The 25459-nt window shown below is 38.4% G+C and overlaps 1 protein-coding gene across 4 annotated transcripts in view; it reads right to left on the bottom strand.

Annotated features, from left to right (window-relative positions):
- The window catches only part of DIAPH2 (diaphanous related formin 2), a 942260-nt gene that overhangs the window by 107097 nt on the left and 809704 nt on the right, over positions 1-25459 (bottom strand). Inside the window, exon 28 of one of the 4 annotated variants that reach the window (XM_084870675.1) lies at positions 10294-10566. The exons of 2 other annotated variants lie outside the window; for them this stretch is intronic. In XM_084870675.1, coding sequence (XP_084726801.1) covers positions 10532-10566 — 35 coding nt within the window. In that variant the 3' untranslated portion in view covers positions 10294-10531. Of the gene's footprint in view, positions 1-10293; positions 10567-17627; positions 17657-25459 lie in introns of those variants that run through there. One more of the 4 variants, XM_084870676.1, reaches the window with a different exon arrangement.

Here is a 25459-nt window from a genome sequence, read left to right as displayed (position 1 = left end):
AATGTGACATAGCAGTAGAAGCCATGACTAAGCAGACACCTTGATGTAGAAAGGAGAACAGAGTGTACATTCATTGTCAGGGAGCACAAAGAAGAATCAGTCAGAAAAACCAAAATGGAATTGCTGAGTCAAAATAAGGGCAAAGCATGAGAGTACACAAATTAGTAAGACACAAGTGGGGTTCAGCACAACAGACCCCACTCTTGAAGAAAGACTACTCTGGTCACTGTGTCACTAGAGCTACCTTCAGATTGCCATAGCCAGTGCTGAAATTGCAACATTCCATTTCTGATGAAGCATGGCTGGGCAACTATGCCATTATTTCTTGCCTTGGCCATGTTTCTTTTACATTATGCCATCTAAGAAAACTTCGAATTGCTTCTATTTCTCCCAATAATAAACAATTGCCATAAAGCAAAAGAAAAAGTACAAAGAGAATATAGGAAGGAATGTGGTAAGAGTTACAAAGTGGCTGAGCCAGAGGAATAAGGTAGAGGTTGGCCTGGATGAACTAAAAAACTTGAGGAGTGGGGGCAGGCCAGAAGTGGAGAACCAACTTTATTCTGTCTCTTCTCTATTCTCTGAAGGAATGTCACCATACTTCACAGTTTCATTTCAGTGATAGTGTCTTTTGGGCCCTGGACAAATTCTCAAATTTGGTTCTCCTTTTCCTCCCCAGCTGCCTCCCTTCCTCAAATCACCTTGGACTAATCAAACTCATGCTTCTTTCTGGCCAACAGATCTAACAATATTCCCACGATTATTTGAATGAATCCAGTTAAACAAACACTGATTCAGGGTACTGCCTTCCTGTTCAACATACCTTAAATGGGTCCAAGCTCTTCAGATTGAGGACTAAAAGAAACGATAATTCAACATGGTACTTTTATCTATATTTTAAAGTTTTAAAATATGAGATAGTATCCATTTTAAATTTTCACTTATGGAATTCAAATTATGAGAAGTATTTTCTCCCTTTCTAGAGAAAACTATCAATTGAAAGCTTCTAACTCAGGGTCATGAGGAACTACTTACCCATGGAATGGACCAATTTATATGAGGGTTTTAGACAGAAAGCTATTTTCATTCATTATCTTACCACCTGTGAAAGTTGTAAACTAAAACATGAGTATGCTTTCTTTTCCTTTTAACATTTGAATGAATTTAAGACTTGATAGTAATTCAAACCCAATTTACAACTCTTAATCTTCTTAACGTGTAATTCTATTACCATCTCCAGCATCAGAATTCTAGCAATAACCTTCTGGCAATAGTTTCTGCCTCTTAAATTCAATGGTTTTCTTACATTTTGGTTTTGAAAAGACCAGAGCTTGTTTCATTTGGATGTCTTTGTTGCCGTTCTGTGGTTTGACAATATGGAGTCGGCTGTAATTCTCTTACATTTTGGCTACCTGATAGGCAAATATTTCCTAACATAACGAACTGACAGTTTCTAGGACTGGTCAGCACTGTGGATAGAACTGTGTAAGAGAAGGATAAAATTAAACAAAACAGTCATCTTAGCTTAACATGCATTTGTCAGCAGGCCACTAAACAGTTCAAACTGTGCATTTCATATGTGACAGCATTCCTTTGAAAACATGCTTACAAAGATTTTTACCACCTCTCTCTATCTTACCTTCTCATCACCTTAAATACATTTTTAGTCATTTTCTAAGATCTTATTTTCCTTCCAATTTATTAATAAAATGTAATTATGGGAATTCCTGACTCGTGTCTTTTAGACTGGTGGCATAGGAGTATTTTGCTTTTATATTAGGTCTCAAGCTGCCTGCAAGGATCCAGTCAGTTACTTAGGTATCACAAACCTTTTTTGTTTTAACAGTGCCAGAGTGGAGGGGGGGGGGAGGGAGATTCCAGATGGCCTTTGCAGGAGAAAATGCATGCACCCACCTGCATTAAATTGTGTTGCTCACCTAAGTAAAGGAAACTGCCATGTTAATAACAGTCTGCTTTTCTGAGGGGAAAAAGTATTTCCCTACTGGTACTGGGCTAGGCACATATGTGGTACGTGAGTAGGCCAGGCTATACAATATGTGTAAAATCAAGCTCTCCAAATAATCTCCAGGCAATGTTTACAACAGCCACAAGCAATGCACCAGGAAATGGTCAGAAGTTTCCCCACAGCCCAGGTTAGCAATTTTCAACCTTTTTCATCTCATTGCACACATAAACTAATGACCTAAACCAAAGAATGTATTTTTTGTCGGTCTGACAAAAAAATGGGTATAATTTTGATTTATGCACACCAGATGGCTATTGTGTTGGCTGTTGTCATTTTTTCTTTGACAGTCTAAAGGAAAAGAGGTCACAACCCCTGAATAAACAGCTAGGCATTGAATATTCTAAATATTCTTACAGCACACCAGTTGAAAATCACTGACTTCAATGCTTTTATAAGCCAGTTGCAGCATATATACTGTTCAGGTAATAGATAAGCTCTATGTTGAGCTGAGCTTCATTTCTTATGACTCTCTCATTTTGTTCTAGCTTGAGTCCAAAAAGGACCCAGAGAAGACAGTGCAATAAAAGACACAGTCAAACCAAATGTTATTCTCTCGGTCAAGAGTAATCTCAAAGGAGACAGTTTTAGGCAACTGAAAGTATAGCTGTACTGCAAGTTCCATAATTGGCTCTGAATAGCTGTTTTTCAAAGTTAAAACAACTAATCTGCTTAAGTTAAAGCATATATAATTTATATGAACCCAGTTAAACAAACGTTGCAGCAAAATGAGAATTATGAAAGACATTGCTATTTCCATCAACTTTTTTTTTGTGTGTGTGTATGTGTGTGTGTGTGTGTGTGTGTGTGTGTGTGTGTGTTTAGAAAAGAAGCACAAATTAGGTGCTATTTATTTTTCTTGAAAGGAAATGCTGACCTCTATTCAGAGCTTGCTAATAGCATTATTTCTTCTTCTCTTTCTCTACACAGAGGAAGGGAGGGGAGGGGCATTGGGGAAACAGAGTGTTATAATAAAGACCTTTTTGTAGAAGTGTTTTCTTGCACCTTCAATTACCTCATGGCAGGTGCAATGACCACTTTTTGCTCTCCTGAGAACAAAAGTGGCAATTTGTACTTACAAATACATAACCGCATCAGTAAAAATGAGGCCATGCTGAAAATCTGCCCTGAGATGTTTAAAGGACACTGAGTTTTGACTCAAATTTACACATAAGTCAATGCCAAATGGCAAATTTCAAGCTTCACGAGTTCAGACATTGATCAGGGAATTGGAGCTTCAAAGCTATGGAGCTGAACGCATTTGGACCAAGGAATATTCAACAAAAGCTCTATAAACATTCTTCAATGAAATCTAATCACCTCCAGCAAAAATCATCAAGGCAAACAAGGGTTTGATGAATGAAGAATTCTAATTTCTTCTATTCTTTGCACTTCCCTGGAAAAGGAGAATGTAATCACTGTCAAATGTTGATAAGTGCATTTTCAAAATGGACTTTTAGTCCATTTGAAAAGGTGTAAAATAATGCCATAAATTTATATAGAACTTAGTTTATAAATGGTTCTTACATTCATTATCACATTTCCTTCTCACTCCAAGCTCTTCGACAGAGCAAATATGATGCATCCTCATTTTATATATGGAAGCGCTGAGGGTACGAGATTTATCTGAGGTAACAGAGTATTATGGACTGCATGTTTGTGTACCTTACCTGCTAATTTATATGTTGCAGTCGAGTCCCCAATGTGTGATATTTGGAGGTGAGGACTTTGCACAGTGATTAGGTCCTAAGAGTGGAGCCCTCACAAATGGAATTAGTGTCCACATATGAAGATACATGAGAGAGATGAGTTCTCTTTCAGTATGTAAAGATAGCCAGGAAGCTGGCTGACAACAAGCCAGGAAGTGGGCCCTCACCAGACAGGGGATATACTGGCACCTTGCTCTTGGACTTCTCAGCCTTTAGAAATGTGATAAATAAATGAATGGCCCTAGCCAGTTTGGCTCAGTGGATAGAGTATTGGCCTGGAGCTGAAAAATCCTGGGTTTTATTCCAGTCAAGGACACATGCCTGGGTTGCAGGCTCGATCCCCAGTAGGGGGCATGCAGGAGGCAGCCCATCGATGATTCTCTCTCATCATTGATGTTTCTCACTCTCTCTCCCTCTCCCTTCCTCTCTGAAATCAATAAAAATATATTTAAAAAATAGGAATTAATGAATGAGTAAATAAATATTTGTTGTTTAAGCCATCCACTCTATGGTATTTTTGTTACATCATCCTGGACTGACAAAAGTATGGAGCTAAGAAGTATCATGATCTTTTCTCTATTCCAGGCTATGAAGACAAAGACTGTCCCTGTTTATACATAATATTTGATAATCTTTGGGTGTGTTCCAGGTAATGTGCTGGTCAGGCTCTGAATTGCTTCTGGTATTTACAGGATCACACTGATACCATGGGCAGCACCCCCCACCCCCTCACCCTCCCGACACACACACAATAAGTTCAGTATGTTAAAGCTCTTTAATTACAAATTAAATATGAATAATGTGTATATCTAGCTGCCTAAATACAGTTAATATTAATAAGGATATTCTACTCTTGAGAATGGCATGTGTGCCATTATGATAGTTCTGTGTCCCCATTGGGTAAGATGAAGTGATGGGTATGATTAATCTTATAAACTCTTTGAGGCATGAAAAAGAACTGTACTGGTAAACATAATATTGATGTAGACTCTAATATTTACTTTAAGTGGAGGCAATATGAATAACCCATAGAAAAGAATCTATTTTGATATAATCACTAGCTACTGTGCTAAGTGTTTTATATTAATTAGTGCATTGAATCCTTAGGACAACCCTATTATTATACACATATGATGGGGGAGAAAATTGAATTTAGATAAATTTTTTATCTAGGCAATTTGCTTATGTTCACACAACCAGTAAGGGTGGGTAATGGATCAGAATCCAGTTTTATCTGGTTAAACACTGCTCTTTTTAACCATTATATTTCTGTTGTTCAAATTTTAGTAGTACGCAAAAAATGATTTGCGGCACTTGTTAAAATATAGATTCCTGGGCTCCATACACTGTGATTCAGTAGACCTGGGGTGGGATCTGAGAATCTAAATTTTAATAAGCTCCCCAGGTAAATTCTCATGCTGATGTTTTTACAGACTGAGAAATACTGAGATATACGAACAGAGCTAACATTGCTTCCTCTGTATTAATTTCCAGGTTTTTTTTTTTTTTTAAATAAGTCAGATATTTGAGGTTTTTACTTTTTAAACTCATAATGCTCACTGTCTCTGTAATTGAGAAACTTACCAGGAGAACAGAGATTGTGATGTGATGGTATTAATATTTGCGTAATGGCTACATATGTATTAAATAGACTTGATCTGATTCAATGAGGCCAGACAATAAGCTTTCACTATAGGTTTAAGTAAAGGCAAATAGCTAGGTAAGTAAAGAAGAAGAGAGAAAGGAGAAAGGAAGGGAGACAAGGAAGAAGAGAGAGGAGGAGAGCAGTAAAGAATGGAGCTACTTTTGAACATAAATAATCACATTTCTTTCAAAAAACAAACAGTTTCTGATTTAAATTTGTTTTTTGACAGACATGTCTTTTTATCTAGTTTTGTTTAGGTCCTCAAATTGATGACAGGGCACACAATCCAATTGGCAATTGTGATTAAGAGGTCAGGCAGTGAATTCAGTTCTTTTCAAAAATCTCTTTCTTCCCACCCCCTTCAACCTGCACTTGAGTCTCCTAACTCATTCACATCAGCAGGAAGCAATGGCTGAACACAACCCTCCACTCACAAGTCTAAGGACAAGCTTCATTACCTTTCGCTTCAATGAAGTTGAGATAATCCAGACACATATATAGCTTTTCAGTCTCAATTATTGTTTTCTTTTTCTCTTTCTGAACTATTAATCTAGTATGAAAAAGCTTTAAAAATTTAAAAGGATATTTAGAAAAGGAATCACTTTTGTCCCTATACAAAAGAACAGCAAAAAAGGTATTCCCAAGGACAGAGCCGTTAAAAATCAGATTATTTCCATCACATTCCGCTATTATTCACCTGTCAGTAAAATATGTCCTCTCATTGTCTTGGCTTGAATGCCTATTTTTATCTGACTAGAGCTATATGGTCATTTTTGTATTTATTACTAAGTTCTTTAGGTTTCCTCCCCATTCTCTTCTCCCCTGTCCAGAGCGTGTTGTTCTGTTCTTAAAAACTGGGCCACATGCCTCTGAGGGGGAAAGTAGTGCATTATTTCATTCCCACCTTTTCTTCTTTTTTTGGCATCTCTGAGGCCTGCTATGCCCAGAAGTGCTTCCACTCAAGCTGGACCATCAAATCAATGATCACAGCAGTCTGCTTTCTAAATATGAATGGCAATGAATGACAACAGGCATGGCAAACTTTCCGCTTTGATTTGTCATTGGTAATGTAAATTTTTTTGTAGACCCCTCCCATCCTCTTTTTCTATTTCTCTCAATTTTTCCCAGTCTCTCCCTCTTAATCTTGCCCTCTCTCACAGAAGTTTGAGAGGGTCCACTGATTGGCCAAATCACCCCCCTGCCTCCCCACTGCTGTTTGCAGCTGCATGGTACCAAACCTTCAAATAACAGCTTCACCTTTGTGAGTCAAAATCACAAGAGAAAAATGGTACTGGGAGCCATTATTGCTATCAAATCTCTCCCAGCTAACCTCTGAGCCTGATTATTACTGTGTCTGAGGAAGCACAACAGTGTTGAATTCTTATTCATTTGGACTGTTTAAAATTCTTGCCTGCTCCAGTGAAGCTTCAATTGTTTTGTGCTTAATGTTGCTCATTTCATATCAAGTTCTTGGTTATGTGAAATACTTTAATTTTTAAAATGTTATTATATCCTAGCTGTTTAAAAAGATTGAGAATGCCATAAAGAGAGAGACTGGTTTAAGCAAACTATAACTAGTTTTCATAATGCTGTATGTGGTCATTAATCCATCACTTTTGTGAGGAGGTCGGCAATTTCCAGAATACTAAGAGTGCGTTAGTTTCTTTTCTGAAATTGGCAGCAATTCTTTTCATTGGCCAAAGATGCCATACTTTTATCAATGACATTTATAAATACTGCTTTAAAAATGAGTTCAAGGCAATAGCATAACTTGAAAATAACAGGCAAGAGAATAAATTATGCCAACCACTGTTAAGCAGAAATTATGTGTCAGACTCTTAGAATATAGATTGTCTTGATTTAGCTATATAATGATGAGTTGTGTAAGGCTATGTATAGAACTGGTTAATTATTGAATGAAAATGCTGATTCTGTCATAATTAGTTCACCATAATTAAAAAATACTCATCACAATTTACTTATGATATGCATACATCACTCTTCATGTATTGCAGGTGTGGAATAGGGATACAAAAGAATACAAATTATAATCCCTATTCTCTGGGAACAACCTCACTGACCAGACAAGTCACACCCATATGAAAGCAAAACTATAATAAAGGACACTATCTGTCAAACATCAAAGAAATTACATAGAAGGCAAAAATGATGTAAGTGTGGGAAGCAGATTACTCCAAAATAGGGTGATCGATGGTACCTTCAAGAGGTATATGAGAGCTGAGCTATGCATGGTGGAAGCATGGATGAGGTTTTCATAGGTAAGAGAGTAGGATCAATGTTATTGCCAGTGGGCAAGTTAACAGCTTAATTTGATATGTTCATTTTTCATTCTTTAAAAAATTATTTTTGAACTCAAAGATCTTGAGTAAATGGATGCTACCTCTAAGGAACAGTCTTCCTGCAGATCATCCTTAGGCTTGAGGATATGAAATGCTAGATCAAAGGTGGCTTTTATGGGACCAGTAGTAGCCATAACAAATAAGATTCTAGTTCAGGCTGATTAGAGTCTTTATAAGATAGTTCCTGATCTCTTAAGGAATGCTGGGGTTCCCTGAAAAAGATAATAATGGTCAATTTCCATTCAGGTTTTGAAAGATGCCCAGGCTGAGGTTGGGTGTCTTATAGTGGTTGAAATCTATGACTGGTCAAGGACAGAGCTGAATACCTTCGGGACTCTTCCTAGACTGGTCCTAAACCTTTTGTACAAGTTTCCTAGGATTGTCATAATGAATTACCACAAATTGCGTGGCTTAAAACAACAGAAATGCATTTCCTCACAGTTCTGGAGGCTGGAAAAATTAAATAAGGTGCTGTCACATTTGGTTCTTTCTGGAGGTTCTGAGCAAGAGTCTGTTCCACCCCTCTCTGATAGCTTCTCCTGGATGCCATCAATCACGGGCATCCCTTGGCTGGTAGCCATGTCACTCCAATCTCTGCTGTCATCACATGGCCTTATCCATGGGAGTCTGTGTCCATGGGTCTCTACATGGCCTTCTTATAAGGACACTAGTCATTGGATTTAGGGCTCACCTTAATTTAGTCTGATCTCATCTTAACTTCATTATATCTATAAAGACTCTATTTTCCAATAAGGTTGGGGGGGGGTTGGGGGGAGGAGGGCTAGGACATTGAGGTATCTTTTTTGGGGGACAACCTTTTCACAGCTAATTATTATTCAACTAGTGGCCCAAAATTCATGTATAGGGGCGTGTACCTCAGTCCAGACCGCACCCTCTCCAATCTAGGACATCCTCTCACAATCCAGGACTGCTGCCTTTTAACCACTTACCTGCCTTCCTGCTTGATTGCCCCTAACCACTCTGCCTGCCAGCCTGCTTGCCTCCAACTGCCCCGCTGCCTGCCTGCTCACCCCTAACTGCCCCACCCCCGCTGGCCTGATCGCCCCCAACCGACCCCTCTGCTGACCTGCTTGCCCCCAACTGCCCTCCCCTCTTGGCCTGATTGCCCCTAACTGCCTCTGCCTCTGCCTCAGCCCCACCACCATGGCTTTGTCTGGAAGGATGTCTGGAAGGTTTCCCAAAAGGTCTCCTGGCCTAATTAGCATATTACCCTTTTATTAGTATAGATAATTGAGAGGAAGGGGGAGAGAGGGAGAGGGAGAGAGAGAAGGAGAGGGGGGAGGGAAGGGAGGAAGGGAGAGAGAGAGAGAGAGAGAGAGAGAGAGAGAGAGAGAGAGAGAGAGAGAGAGAGAGAGAGAGAGAGAGAGAGAGATATGTGATTTGAGAAACACCTCCCATTCAGGCCCTGACTGGGGATCAAACCCGCAACACTGTGTATGTGTCCTGACTGGGAATTAAAACCCCAGCCTTTGGCGCACGGAACAACACTCCAACCAAATGAACCACACCTGCCAGGGCTTACAGCCAATTATTAAAGTATTAGTCCTCTGAGTGGGATTACATAACCCCATCCCAATGATTCATTTCCTACACTTTTTTCTTTTCAAACATGCAAGTTCATATGACACCTACACCTAATAAATAACCAGACTTTCAATTTAAAAAGGCATGTCTAATTTCTAACCTAGTTCAGTACATATTAGAGCTGTCTTCAAAATCTCTTCTCTACTTCACATAACAGGAGCAAGGTAGTGAACTCAAAGTTACATTAGGCCCTGTGGGAAGATAAAAAATGATAGGAAAAAAAATTGGCTCCTACTTTCATGTAGTTTACAGCCTTGAGGTTTCACAGCACAGAATGTTCGCAATGGAAGGGATCATAAAGATCATTTATTCTAAACCACTAGTTTTATAGATGAGGCCTTTGATGCCCAGAGACGTTAACTAACTTGCCCATGGCTCCCAAAATTAATTGGGGAAATAGAACATGCAAAGGAAACAAATGAAGGGCACAATTTTAAAGAAACCCTGCAATGGCTAGTATTTTGCTTTCATGTACAAGGCATACCTTGCATGCTGATGATGTGCCATAGAGAGAATAGATAGAAGTTTGGTAGTCAAGCACAATTCTGGAGTAGGTGCCCAAATGCTCCCTTCTTTATTTTGTCCTAATCTCTGAAGCCTCCCAGAAAGCAAAACCACACCCTGACCTTTCTTTTCCTGGGGCTTCAGTTTAGCTCAAATTCCAGTTGTCTGCAAAGAAACATCTTTCCAGAGAAAGGTAAGACAGACATACTATCATAGCTGTGCTGTTCTGCCTATTGTAATTCTTTGATCATGACCCAATCAGGGAGAATTAGTTTCTAAGAAGGGGAGAGTCAGGAAGAAGAACTCAGGAATTACAGATTTGCCATACATGAGAGAACTTTAATACACGGTTCATTCTTTCCTGTTTCAAAATGATATTTGAAATATTACTGATTTCAGAAGAAGGAAAACAAAGGCTATATTGCCTTCTTCAGATGCAACCAGTGGTTGGAATAGCTTTCAAGTCTCTTTGTAAGTCAAAGCTCTTTCCTTTCTCCTTTTCCAGAAAAAGTTTGGTATTTAAAAAATGACTACTGCATCCTTGGCCGGTGTGGTTCAGTTGGTCAGGCATCATCTTATACATTGAAAATTTGCTGGTTCGATTCCTGGTCAGGGCACATGTCACAGTTTTGGGCTTGATCCCAGGCTCAGGGTGTGCAGGAGGCAGCTGATTGATGTTCTGCTCTCACATTTGATGTTTCTCTCTCTCTTCCTCTCTCTCTAAAATGTAAATTAAAAATATTTTTAAAGACTACTGGGAATGACATTTAAAATCAGCACTCACTAACATTAAATAATAAGAAGGTCTCATAACATTCTATCATTAAAAAAAAATCTGAAAAAAATGATAGGAAATCATGGGAATGAACCAAGAATTTGCTTATCTTGTTATTTTTAACCAGCATTAAATCATCATAAATTGAGCACTAACATTTAATCTGACTTGCCTAATAAATGGATAAGCTTGCCTCTTACCCATAAAATGTACGAGATCTTCAATTAAAGTAGAAAAGCACCACTTTCCAATACTACTATTTGGGGATGCATGGAAAAATTAACTATGTTTTTACTGATTTATTCAATATTTCACTCAAAATATGTTTTTACATAATTGCATTTCTTACTAGTAGAGCTAAGTCTAAGAAATGCAATTTCATATTAGGTGGTCTACATGTGAATTAACACAAATGACATAACTGCAAAGAAAAAAAGGAACATCTTACAGATCAGCAGAAACAAATTTACATAGAAATTCAAACACATAGAATATTATATTTTCTTTGGGCTGTTGAAAAAAGAATACAATTTGACAAACAATGCATTATAATTACCATCTCCACAGGAGTATAACTATGGAATAGAACTTTTGGTTCTACTAGGAAAAAGTATTATGAATTGAATGCTTTAAGAAAGTAAATACACATCACACTTCTTTGGGGATCATGGCACAATTGCGACAATACAACAGATGAACTCTCATGAAATATTTCTCTTTATAAGAGAGTTAAGATGCAAGCTAACTTTGGAAAACTGCACACATGAGTAAGTAATTAGAAGAGTCACTCTTCCACTTATCATTGACTTATGCCTAGAGAACTGAGTTTTTGTCATTTATGATATAGCTGAGATAAGATTTTTAGTGCTTTTTCATTAGAAACTTCATGAAGATTTCTAATTGGAAAAGTATCCATTACCTAGGCATTACATTTAAATTCTATAATAGTCCCCACACTTTACTTCAGTGGTCAAATATACACACAAATCAATGCAAGATTTCAATTAGACACTTATAGGGAAATAAAATTTCACATGATAGTTGAAGTCTGAAAGTACTTTAATTTAGTAATTATTTGATTCACCTTCTGAAAATTATACAGATGAGTCACTTCATAACTTTTTCTAACACAATAGGATATTTAATCTGAAAAGGATATATGTTTTTAAGACAGTATTACTCATTCAAATGAAAAAATAGTTCTACAGCACAATTTTGTTTTGTTGTGTGATTTTTTTACAGTTGTATTTCAAAGGTTCTGTATAAAAGTTCTAAAAAGCTCTTAAATATTGGTTGAATTTCATAATTTCAGTTCTCAGACCCAGAAGACAATTTAATTAAGATCAAGCAAGATGAAGACATGGAGTGTACACAATGGTGAAAAAAAGGGACTTGAGCTTAGAGTGTTTCTATCTTTCACTTCTATCACAAGCCCAAGATAAACTTTGACAGATTATGCAAATCATTGGCTAAGGGATGTAATTTAAGAGTAAACTTATACTTTCACAATTCTAATGTATTAAACAGCTACACTCAACTCCATGTGAGTTACTTTTACAACCAAATCAAAACACCATAGTAAATTATAGGTACTGAATATACGTCATGACTTAAACTAAAATTTGAACATGACTTTCTCAGTCTTTCTGTTAATGTGATGTGACATCTCTAAACAGGCTGAAATTAATGAGAAAATATGGCCATTTAACTTGGAATGAAAGTTAGATGACAAGGAATTTGTCTTAAACATTCATGTGTTGGATTCTAACAACACCAAGTGAAGCTACAACCAATTGTATTTTAAATATAATAGGGCACACATAGTAGGTGGATTTCTAACCTCTTTCAGATGACTCACATAGAGTGCTTTATTTTTTTGAAAATTGGGTCATGCTGTGCACTTCAGGTTTACAATACTAATGCTATTTTATGATCAATTTTGGAAATCCCACAACCTTTACTGAAATGTCTAAGAGATCCAGCTTGACAACTGTGTTTACTTAGCTAGCACAACAATCAGAATCTAAAACTTGCATTTCAAGACTGCATATCACCTATTCAGCACTGACAACAAACCATTTTCTTGGCAAATAACTGATTGATGGCTCATTCTTAACATGCTTAGAGAAACACATTAATAAGATAACCCATGTCTTTTTTTACTCTGTAACATCTACAGATGATCTCTATTTCAGATGACTCTAAGTAGCTAAACATGAATAAAAAAGAACACCTTTCTGGCTCATTAAGGCAATTGCTCAAGCTGTCATTAGCATTACCTCTCTGAAAATGCAGTGAAGGATGCAGTAGGCCTTGTCTGCTGCAGAAACTAATGGCACAGAGCTGCCTTTTGACAGCAGGACTACATTTACATACTTTACATATTCAGTGAATAAAGGAATAATTTACATTAATCAAATAAGCTATGTTTGGGGGATTTTGCCCCTCCCTTATTTGAAATATATCTATGCACACTGTAGGCCTAGTCACTGACAACTGCATACTAAATGAATTGATCGCGCTGACGCAAAAAGGGACCTTTTCTACTTATTTAACCCTACCCATTTTCTATAGGGCAACTGTAAATTATGCCTCAGAAGATAAATAGCAAGTCAGGCCAGAAAAGATGAGATGCTCTGGTTTTCAACCTCGAACCTGCTAGGCTGACTACCTGTCAGATAAGGGTGAAGCCTGGATTATGCCTTGAAAAGCTGACAAACCACAGATTTTTATCACTAAATCACACCTGCTGGGTTTAAACTCGGTATACTTTAATTATCTCAGATTTAATTAAAAGAACTAGATTAAACCAAAAGTGGAGGATGGGGGCTCTGGCAGAGGAAACTCCGAGAGTTGTCAGGGATGAGGAGACTTCCTTTTCACAAATCAAATCTGTTCTTCCTAATAAAGCCCATTACATACAGAGGACACTCCAAGAGTCAGTGGGCTGCATGGTTCTAGAGGTTCTCTAGTCCACCCCAGAATGACAGTCATCCTTCCTTTCTGAAGAATCGGCACAAGAAGTTCTGTACATGTTGAAAAGGGCACTATTACCAGAGATGAAATAATGAAAATTTATGTACTTTCCCAACTAAAAGACAAGAATGATCCGTGCTCCAAGGGCTGCTTTTATTATTACTTTTCTTTATTTAAGCTAAGATAACATAATTACCAGTCCTTTCAGAGTGTCTTATTTCATAACGGAATAGTCATAAGATACTGAATTATTTAACCACTAGAGTCCTGGTGCACACAATTTGTGCATGGGGGATGGGGGTCCCTCAGCCCAGCCTGCACCCTCTCATAATCTAGGACCCCTTGGGGGATGTCTGACTACTGTAATCAGGCCTAAACCAGCAGTTGGATATCCCTTTTGCAATCCACGATTGCTGGCTCTTTACCACTGGCCTGCCTGCCTGATCACCCCTGACTGCTCACCTACCTGCTTGATCATCCCTAACCTCCTCTGCCTTGGTCCCTGATGCTGAAGCTTCATTCAGAAGGATGTCTGGAAGGTCATTTGGTTGTCCTAATTAGCATTTTATGCTTTTATTATTATTTGACAACTGCTAAACCTCATGAAAGGTTTAGCAGTTGTCAAACCTCCTCTGTAAAGGGCCAGGCAATAATTAGTTTAGGCTTCATAGGGCATTGGGGCTTTGTCACAACTGCTGAGCTCTGCTGTTATAGCCCCCAAACAGCCATAGACAATATATAAATGAATGAATATATTTATCCAGAGACCTTTATTTATGGAAAGTAAATTAAATATAACTTTTTAAAATTTGTTTTATTTATTGATTTTAGAGAGAGAGGAAGGGGGGGAGAAATATCGATTTGTTGTTCCACCCATTTATGCATTCATTGGTTGATTCTTATGTGACCTGATTGGGGATCAAACCAACAACCTTGATGAATCTGAATAGCAGCACTTTAACCAACTGAGCTATCCAGTCAGGTATTGTATACTTTTCATGTCACAAAATATTCTTCTTCTTGTGATTGTTTAAAATCATTTAAAAATGTAAATATCATTCTTAGACTTTGGGCCAGATTCGGCCTGTAGGCCACAATTTGTCATCTACTCTACATGTAAGTCATTATCAAGGGAAGAGAAAACAATGTAAAACATGGCCACTTTTCATAATGGTTGGAGAAACAAGGACAAAAAACATTAAAACATCAATAAATCCTACATAATAAAGAGGTAATATGCAAATTGACTGTCACTCCAACACACAAGATGGCCACCCCCATGTGGTCAAACATGGCTGCTCCCATGTGGGCGCAGATGGCCACCACAAGATGGCCAGCAGAGGAGGGCAGTTGTGAGCAATCAGGCCAGCAGGGGAGGGCAGTTGGGGGGCATGTCTGCAAGGGAGAGCAGTTAGAGGTAACTGGGCCAGCAGAGGAGGACAGCTGGGGGGGACCAGGTTTGCAGGGGAGGGCAGTTTGGGGCAACCAGGCTTGCAGGGGAGGGAAGTTGGGGGTGACTGGCCTGACAGAGGAGGGCAGATGGAGGCGACTAGCCTATAGGGGAGGGCAGTTGAGAGGAAGAAGGCCTGCAGGGGAGGGCAGTTGGTGGGGACCAGGCCTGCAGGAGAGGGCAGTTGGGGGCAACCAGGCTGGCAAGGGAGGGAAGTTAGGGGTGACTGGGCCAGCAGGGGAGGACAGTTGGGGGTGACCAGGCCAGCAGGGGAGGGCAGTTAGAAGCAACTTGGATGGCAGGGGAGCAGTTAGGCATTGATCAGTCTGGCAGGGGAGTGGTTAGGGGGTAATCTGTCTGGCAGGCAAAAGCGGTTAGGGGCAATCAGGCAGGCAGGCAGGCAAGTGGTTGGGAGCTAGCAGTCCTGGATTGTGAGAGGATTGTCCCACTGCCCATTTAGGCCCAATCCTACTGAGATCCCTCAAGGAGTCCTAGATTGGAGAGGGTACAGGCTGGGCTGAGGGATACCCCCCCCCTCCGTGCACAAATTTCATGCACTGAGCCTCTAGTGATATAATAAAGAATTAAAATGTGTGGGACAGCTCATGTGGGCTAAATGAGTGAGGGTATGGAGGACATTATTTTGTGGTAGTTAGAATAATCAGAACAGGACTCATATATTGACTAATTGTACCAGGAAGAAGTACTTGGATTTATCTGGATGGAGAAGAGAGGAAAAATAACTCTAGATGAGAGAAATAATCTGAACCAAGACAGAGAAACATGAATTAGCAGGATACATTTTGGGGAAGTAGGAGAAAGGACTATCTAAGCAGTATCAATTAGATAAATTAATTTATTTATTAAATAGATAATTATTGATCCCTTCTGTGTCAAGCATTTGGCTAAATACTAGAGATAGTGTGATGAATAAGACCTAATTGCTGCCCTACAATTGTTCACAGTCTTATTACAAGGTCAAATAGGCAAACAGTTATAACACAGGAGGGAATATGGGGGATAGTACACTAAACTAAAGAGTAAAGCTATCTGAAAACAACTGAAAATTTTAAAAAATTATGTCAATTCTGAACATTCCATTCATTTACATTTAAGGTAGAAATCTGTGCTTTAGACCATAAAGGGAATGCAAATGCAAAATAGAAATCTCTCTGGCCGATCATTTAAATATTCAGACTTCTTCTAGAGAAATGGCAAAATCACATAAACTTCCTATCAATAATTTCCAGGGACCCTTTGAAGATTATAATTTAAAAAAAGGATTATTATTTTATTGGCCTGACTCACAAACTGGGCATTATGTCATTGGCCCTAACCATGGGCATATACCTATGAGTAAGCCTCAGTAGTGAGGTAAATTACTGTGGAAAATCCTGGAATGTTCAAGAAAATCCTGATATCTTTAAGAAGAGGATTTATATCTTACCTGCATGAGATGGCTCAGGATCAATAATGCCTGGAGCACAGCATGGGTTTTTAACTCTATGATTTGAAAACTCTTAAAAGTATTCCAAAGAATATTTCACAAATTAATCACTCATTCTTTTAAAATGTAGTGGCATTACTAGACTTCTTTGAGGCAAGAAGTAAAAATCCAGCTACAAGTGTTCCTAGGAATATGACCGAAAAAAATCTGAGAGATCCCACAAATCCTTTGCATGAGCCTCCAAGTGAAAGGCAACATTGTGAGGAAATAGCAGAGCATGTGGTTTGGAATTAGACAAATTCATGTTCGGATTCTGATTGAACTGTGCACTAGCTGTGACCTTGGCCAAGTTACCTCACTTCTCTAATACTCCATTTCTTCTCCTGTAGTCTTGGGAAAATAAAAGTTAATGTTGAGGAATTTTGTGAAAATGTAGCGAGATAGTTACATATGGGACCTAGGCAGTGCCTTGGCATAGAGAAAAGGGGGTGGGCTAAAATGGATATCTTATTTGTACTGAAAACTTTCACCATTAGATTATCTAAAAAAGTCATGTTGGACAACCACCCCAATCTGGTTTAATACAGCACTCAGACCATTTATGTAGCTGAACTTGGATTAGCCCATGTTGTATAAGGATGACCTACAATTGCAGAAGAGAAGAAATAAACAGAAAAATTATTTTAAAATTTACAAATAAATAAATAGGTATTATACTGCACCCAGAACACTGAATAAAACAAAATCACTAACAGTACATTTATAATATTGGGTCAGGATAAAAATTAGACTATAGCTTGCACACAAATCACATTTGTATTTCACTTGTTATCATGCAGGTCATGATGAATTTTGTGTCAAACAATAAAGGAGTGGACTGGTTATTGCTAGCATTCCATCCCAAGCTGCATTCTTGCTTCTTTCTTTGTAAAGTAGTGAGCTAATGAATAGATGCTACTTCCTATGATATGGATGTCCTTCACTATTAGAATCTATTGAATGCAGCACTGAATACATATTCATGAATGTGCACTCTTTTCAAAACAGGGATTTAGACAGTCTACTCCATTAAACATAAGTTTATTTTTCTTCCAGGTGTCAGCCAGGGAATCAACATTTTGGTCAGTGGCCTTTTCATGATGTTTGTCCTAATGGATGCCACCTGCAAATAAAATCAACTTATGTTTAATGGAATAGATTTTTGAAATCTCCATTCTGAGAAGGGTATTGTTTCATGAAGAAGTAATTGATTCTGCATATTAGAAATGAACATGGATTCACAAATACAACTCTAGCTTAATTTGATGCTGATTAAAATAAGAGTTAAATGAAAATTATGTAATTTACATTTTATTACGTATCCACATTATATTGTGGTAAGATACTGGGGCAAATGAACATAATACAAGTCCCTACTTCCCTACAGCCTTGTGTATTTTGAGAACCATTCTAGCCTATTCACCAGAGGTGACAATGATTGCGAAGAGGATAGCATATGCCATCTCATAAGTGATAGCGGCCAGAGGTTGACATTTGAACATTAAAATGGTCTACTATTCTACTTCCTGGTGTGGATGATGTGATGGTAATAGGGACGCAATGTGGAAAAATCCTAAGTGGGAAAATTTGGCTTCCATCTTTTTTTTTCTTCTTCTTTTTTTAAGTATCCCCCTGTCAGCTTGGTCTGATTGACAGCTCTTACAGACTGACCTAATGAACCTTCAGCCTGGGAGCCTTCACATATTCCCTGATAAGCGCAAACTGGAGTTTTACTGCAGGCATCATCTCCTAAGCCCCAGTGATCTGACTAAGGTGGCATGGCCTCCAAATACCACTGCAAACATATACTGAACACCAATCCCTGCAGGAATGTTGTCAAACTTATTTTTCAGCTTTTATGGTCCCTCTGCAAATCAGCTCAAATTACACTGTTCCAGGTTCACATGAAGCATTTAATTGTGTTTTCCCATAGAAAATACAGGGTCTCTGCTAGTATTTTCCAAAGGGGTAAATTAGGTACATGAAAACACCAGGCAGACACCAATATATAAGAAAATTATTTGATCATTCCCCTGTGCACTGTGAACTATATTTTAAAGTTTAAAAAAAATATCCCATTCATCCTATAGCTATTTTTCTCTCTCTCTCTTTATTTTTTCATTAGCCATTAGAGTCAGCTTACATGTACAACAGGGAAGATGAGACATAAGGTAGGACAGGAATGCATTTTTGTCTGTCACAAAGGGAGTCTCTGAGTCACATTTAGAAGGAATCTTCTAAACTGTATATATTAGGTCTTAAAAAACAATTCAACAGAAAAAGTGTGGACACCTGTATACTAATCTATTAGAATGAAGATAGTACATTGGTTTCAAATCTTTGTATAACAACAACAAAAAGGAGTTAGTCTAGCTATTAGTAGTTTTCTAGAAATAACAAGTGTTTTGCTTTGGAATCAAGTGAGGATCATGGGACTTTAGAGTATGGAAGCTGTTATTAACTTGCCAAATTTCTGAAACCACATATATGATGGACTTTTTCTATCAGTTATTCTTAAATTAGGTAAACTATTTATTGTTCTAAATCTTAGATAGAGGGTGTGTTCATAAGATCATACTGCTTAGACAGAATTTTAATTTTAGCTTTAAAATTATCTTCTACTCCTCTTAAAAATTAGAATGACCAATCTAGATAGAGAAATTAAGATAATTTATCCACAGGAAAAAATAAAACTATATGCTTTTCTCAAAATGTTTTATAAATAAAACATATTAAACCCATATTGAACTTAGCAGCAGAAATACATACAAACATAGCTATACACACACACACACTCAAGAGCCACAGCTAACACAAAAAGACAGTGTGTAACCACCAAAGTGAAATCAGCCAAGTTACCAACAGATTTGGTAAATCTATTTTGCTCCTCTGGGGCTTTTGCCTGTACTTGTAGCACTGATTTTGCATAACTATGGTAAAACAACAAACAAACAAAGGATTAATTAAAATGGCTATTTCTGGAAATCTGTGGCAAAGTACTCTTCTCATTCTCCTAAAAGCACTCAATTCATCATCTGCTTAGTTGTCAATGAATCTAAAGGACTTCAACCCATATATATATTTTTAATATGAGGGAATAAGAAAAATAAACTGATCATGGGTCAGAATAGTTGAAGTAAATTGGAGATAACTCTTTTTCCTTTCTTCAGTAAAGAGTCCAAACAAATTATTTTTAAGTCTCTTAACTGATTGACTATAGATTTAACCGGTCATTTGTATTTGGTAAACTTTCTTATAATTTTGATACTATTGTATAAGTAATGTGAGTGATTTGTAAAATAACCTGCAAGTGTTGGTAAATGAGATCTATCCCCAACAATATAGTTGCTTTGGGAGTTACAGAATTAAGCAGTGGTTCCATCATTGTGTGAAACATTTGGGGCATGCCTCTTTGGTATATCTTTAGAATCAGCTTCACATTCTTTTGAGTAGTCTCAAATGACAGCAAATCTTTGGTGTTTTATAGCAGATTTGAGTTTTGGAAAGAAGACAAGTATTGCAGAGACAAATAGAATAAATAAACTTGGTAATTAAAGTGTGTAATACTGATGTTTGGTTATAAACTAGGTTCAACTATGTAGAAATAATTCTAAATTTCTTCTTTAGTTCAAATCATAGGACTCTGAAGAACATTTATTGGTAGAAATAAATTCTTGTTGGTTTGGTAATAAAGGCAATATAATCTTTAAATATAAGTAAATGCATAAATGTGTATATTCTGTGTATGTGTATGGCAGAATTCTATAGTGGAATAAGACAACTAATTTTACAGATAAATAAAAGGAGGCCCAGCACCTCCTAGTGAAGTATATAGTAGAGTGCTTATTAAGTGGTAAAATGTTTTCTATGTAGCCAAAACGATGGTCTGTGGAGAAATGTACAGCATATTTTAAAATACTTACAGTGCTAGGTTTATAAGTGTAGCAAAAACTAGTCCACTTGCCTGCCTACCCATACTTCTTTCTCAGAGAGTCTGCTCTTCTGTAAGTCCCTGGAAGAGGCAGCTATCCTATCAACATGTGCATCTTCTCCCTGCCCTGGCTAATTGGACACAGGCTGGGCACCAGACCCATCGGCTAGGTGTGGCCAGTTAGATTCTGTCACAAGAATCTAAACCCAAAGAAACTGATGTCACATAAAGACAGGCACTTGAAGTAAGGGCCATAATGTCTCACAACTATGTCAGTCATGTTCAAACAAAGAAAATCAATGGAGAAAAAGGGGACAGAGATGAGTGAGACTATTCAAGGACCGAGAAAGTAACTAATATTTCTAACTCCTCAGTTTTGGTTCCAGTCCAAGGCACTCTATGGTTTTATTCCTGTCCCTGGATATACAAAAGGTCACTATCATATCCTTGAGCAAATACCCCTCCATTCAAGCCAGATAGAATACATTTATATTTCTTGTAAAGGAGCAAAGCCAAAGACAATGCATTATTGGGTTTCTACTCCATTCTTTAACTTTTTAATAAAATATTAAAAATATAAGTTTCAAACTGTTCATGGACTAGCTGAATGCCCAAGAAGATTAAATGACTCTGTCAAGTCATTCACATAGTGGCAGGTCAGAGACTAGAAACCAGATCTATCCCAACAATATACTTCCTCACTCGGCACATAGCATCCATCAGTGTGTGGTAACAGACCCCTGTTAGTGGTAACAGACCCTCCTTACCTCAGTTCTCCTCTCTAGAAAATGAGGTAGGATAACAGTGCTTAATCTAACCAAAGGGTTGTTGTGAGAATTAAATCAGTCACCCTATGATGCAAATAGTAATAGCTGATTGAACTGGGGTAGGAACTTGACCAAAAACAGCAGTCACCCTAAGCTCTGATGTACCTGGGCCTGGTGAAAAAGGTGGGGGAGGTGCTAAATAGTATTCCTCTAATAGGAATGTGGAATTGGGACCCACATTTGTCAGGAGGTAGAAGAGGTAGAAGGGGCAGTTAGATCAGGGCAACCCCTCCAAAAAGGCCCATGAACTTGTGCTATGGAAGGCCCCAGAGTCACCTCGAAAGTGGTGCAAAGACCCAGTTTTCAGGGATCTGGCCTATATATTTCCTGCCCTGAATTCCCATAAGCCTCTCTGTATCTCTCTAACAAACACTCGATTTAAGTAGCTTTTTGTTCCTTGCAATCCAAAGAGATGCAATGAAATAAAGTGTTTATTAATATTATCTTAACTTTTAGTATGAAAATGAACAGTCATTACAGATACGGGCTTAGGTGGTAGGGAATGACCCATATGCTTCCCATCTCAAATGTGTCTTCCTGGCACTCTCACACTGTTTCCAGCACCATCAGCCTGATGCTCTCATCTCTCTTGTGGGTAGAAGTGCTCTATCACCATATTATCACCAGGAACTAAATGGCACAAGTTTTAAGAATGAGTAATTAATCATTCTATATCCATTTAGCATCACTGGATTCATTTTGTTTAACATGATAGATAATAGTTGGAGCCTACATTCTTCCAATTAAAATGTGAAAATGTTCTTTACTGAGGTCCTTTACCCTTACATGGCTAACCAAAACCTGAGAGCATGTTCTATTATTAGCACCCTGAAAATATTTTTAAAACAGCAACCTGAGCACAAACCAGAAGAAAAACAAGAGTGCTGCAAATTGTAAACAACTTCCGATGATTTATACGAAGAGAACTCTACAAAGCTTCCTTAATGTCAGGGTATAAACAGTTTTTAGTGCTATTTAGTTAAATGATAATTATAAAACTCATTGAACTGAATGAGAATTAGGATTGTCAGACAAATGCTTGTAAGGGGTTAATTAATTCATCTGAACCGCACAGCTCAGCTGAAAATGGGCTCATTATTCTCAGCCACCAACTCTGTCTGTGTCTCAGTACTGTCCTCCTTTCTCCATCAGATTCACCCTGTTGCACCCCCACCCCCAGTAGCAAATGTCAGGAGAAAGAAATGTTTAAAAGAAAATGTGAGCTAAAGGCATTTTGCCATGGTATGTCAGGGGGTACAAAGATGTCTGCAGGAACACTGAGTTGGCAAGATCATTTATTAGTATACCATGGTTCATAACACCCCAAAGGGTTCAATATTTTCATTATGCACACAAACATACCCTCCTCCTTTTCAAATGCTGCATTACAGCTAAGCCTGCAGCTTTTTTTCTTAAAAAGCTTTCTTCTGAAATTATTAATAATTTGAAGTTCCCTACAGGCCAAGGTTATTATTACAGTCAAAATGCATCAATATGGATATATACTTATATACTCTATTTTTTAAGCTATTTTAAATAACAGAGTATTTAGTGGGAACAGTAAAGAATTTATAAGCTATATACAGAAAAGCCTAGAGGAAGATGGCAATATCCCCGACGCTAAGGAAACAGCTCTTGAAGCTTATTAGGCGCATGTAGGAGACTGTAATAGGATTATGAGTTTTGGTTTAGCCTGTCCATCATTTCAAAATCCCCATAACTAAAGGGAATATCTTCATAGGGGTCTGAGTTTAATATTGAAGCTGCTTTATTTAATTCTTCCTATTTTATAATGCTGAGTGCTAATTAGTTCCATCCACTTTCTTCAGGCTTGTCAATACAGCAACTTGGAAGCCAAGAACCTGCTGAATTATGGATTAACCAGTTCTATAACAGCATGTTCAAGCTACCTAGTTAGCTACTCCAAAGTGTAATGTTATTATGAGCACAGAAAATATTCCTTTATTATCTTCTGCATAAAATCAGAAAAATAACTCTCTAACAGTAAAAATTATTTATTTTGATGTGTTAATGAACATTTTAGATACACAACCTAAAATTTTCCTTGGTGTGCATCAAACATAGCCTCTGACATTCACAATATCCACAATATCTGCTATATAAAATGACAGCCTAATCTGAAACATTTTTTAAACACAGAAACAAATTTTAAAGGCAGAAAAGATTGAGCCTGACTAGCATGAGTTTGCTCATCTACCTCCACTTGTATTGAACCTGCATCCCAACCTCCCTGAGCCTTCCCATCATTTTCCTACTTTTGGCATTTTAATCAATTCCTTTTTTTTCCTGCAGCTAGACTCTAGAATCAGCCCCTTAGGGTCATAAATTCTGGAGTTAGGAGGGAAGTTAGAGATAATGTGGTGTAGCTCTCTCATTTCGCAAGGAATTAACTGAGATGCAAAGGTCAAGTGACCTATTCGAGGGTCATACAAGCTTGGTGATAGCGGAGTTGAAAAATGAAGCCCAGCCTCCTGATCCCTGTTTTTCCTTCACCTCATAACCATTCCACCCAGACATGCCTGAACTTGCTGGCCTGACTTGGCTGTGAAGCTACCACTCCAATACCTAGGCTCACTCTCCCCAGACATTAATTATCTTAGCCTCAAAGAATCGAGCTCTGATTGAGTACTGACAAAACTCAACTTGGTTCAGTCTTGTGTGTTCCCTGCTTACTTTCTGAGTGTGTGCAAATTCCCCTTACCTCCACAGGCTTCCGATTCTATCTTTCTCTCCACATTCCTAAGGAATGATCTTGCTTTCTACCTTGTTGTGGAAATGAGTGTCTCCCACGAGTTTTACCATCTGTCTTTCCCTAGACATCGATTACCTTCTATCCTGTCCATCTCTGTGTCAGAAAGAACTTTCCTTTTCTCCTCTCCTGAAGGCCAAAGCTTTTATTTCACTCCCTTCCTCACCAGTACCTTCAATAACTCCCTCTTAACAGCTGCCTTTTCTGTAAATCCAAACTATTAAAATTAATTGATAATTATTAATAATAACAGTAACAACAACTAGCTAGTACATATAAAATGCTTATCAGGTACCATTTTAGGGACTTGGCAAGTATTAATTAATTTAATCATCATAGTAATATATGAGGTAGGTATTATTACAGTCATGCTATTATTTTATATATAACTAGAGGCCCGGTGCACAATATTTGTGCATGAGGGGTTTGTGTCTTCAGCCTAGCCTGCACCCTCTCCAATCTGGGACCCATCGAGTCCCTCTCACAATCCAGGACTGCTGGCTCCCAACTGCTTGCCTGCCTGCCTGATTACCTTTAACTGCTTCTGCATGCCAGCCTGATCACCCACAAACCACTGCCAGCCTGATCAACGCCTAACTGCTCCCCTACTGGCCTGATTACCCCTAACTGTTCTCCCCTACAGGCCTGGTCACCCCCAACTGCCCTCCCCTGCTGGCCTGGTCCTCCCCAATGGCTCTCCCTTGTAGGCCTGGTTGCCTCCAACTGCCCTTCTCTGCTGGCCTGGTCACCCCTGACTGCCCTTCCCTGCCAGCCATCTTGTGGTGGCATCTTTTATCCATATGGGGACAACCATCTTGTGTGTTGGAGTGATGGTCAATTTGCATATTACCTCTATATTAATAGGATGAAACTGAAAATGAAGAGATGTTAGGTAGCACTGCCAGGATTTAAACCCAGAAAGCTTAGATCCAAATTCTTTACTCCTAATAATCAAACTGTCTCCTTAATATATGTCATGCCTATACCATCACTTATTACCTCAAATGTTGGAGAATTTACTGAGCTTCTCATAAGTAAAACTAGAGGCTTGGTGCACAAAATTTGTGCATGGGAGGGGGGTGGTGCATCAGCCTGGCCTGTACCCTCTCTATTCCGGGACCCCTTGGGGGATGCCTGACTGTGGGATTGGGCCTAAACCAGGAGTCAAACATCCCTCTCACAATCCAGGACTGCTGGCTCCTAACTGCTCACCTGCCTGCCTGCCTGGTTGCCCCTAACTGCCCCCTCCTGCAGACCTGGTGGCCACTAACTGCCCTTCCCTGCCGGGCTGGTTGCCCCTAATCACCTCTGCTCCGGCCCCCACCACTGTGGCTTTGTCTGGAAGGATGTCGGAATTTGTCTGGTCTAATTAGCATATTACCCTTTTATGCTATATAT

Source organism: Pipistrellus hanaki, assembly GCF_964339955.1.
Source record: "Pipistrellus hanaki genome assembly, chromosome: X".
Lineage (NCBI taxonomy): Eukaryota > Metazoa > Chordata > Mammalia > Chiroptera > Vespertilionidae > Pipistrellus > Pipistrellus hanaki.
This window is presented reverse-complemented; position numbering and strand designations above follow the sequence as displayed.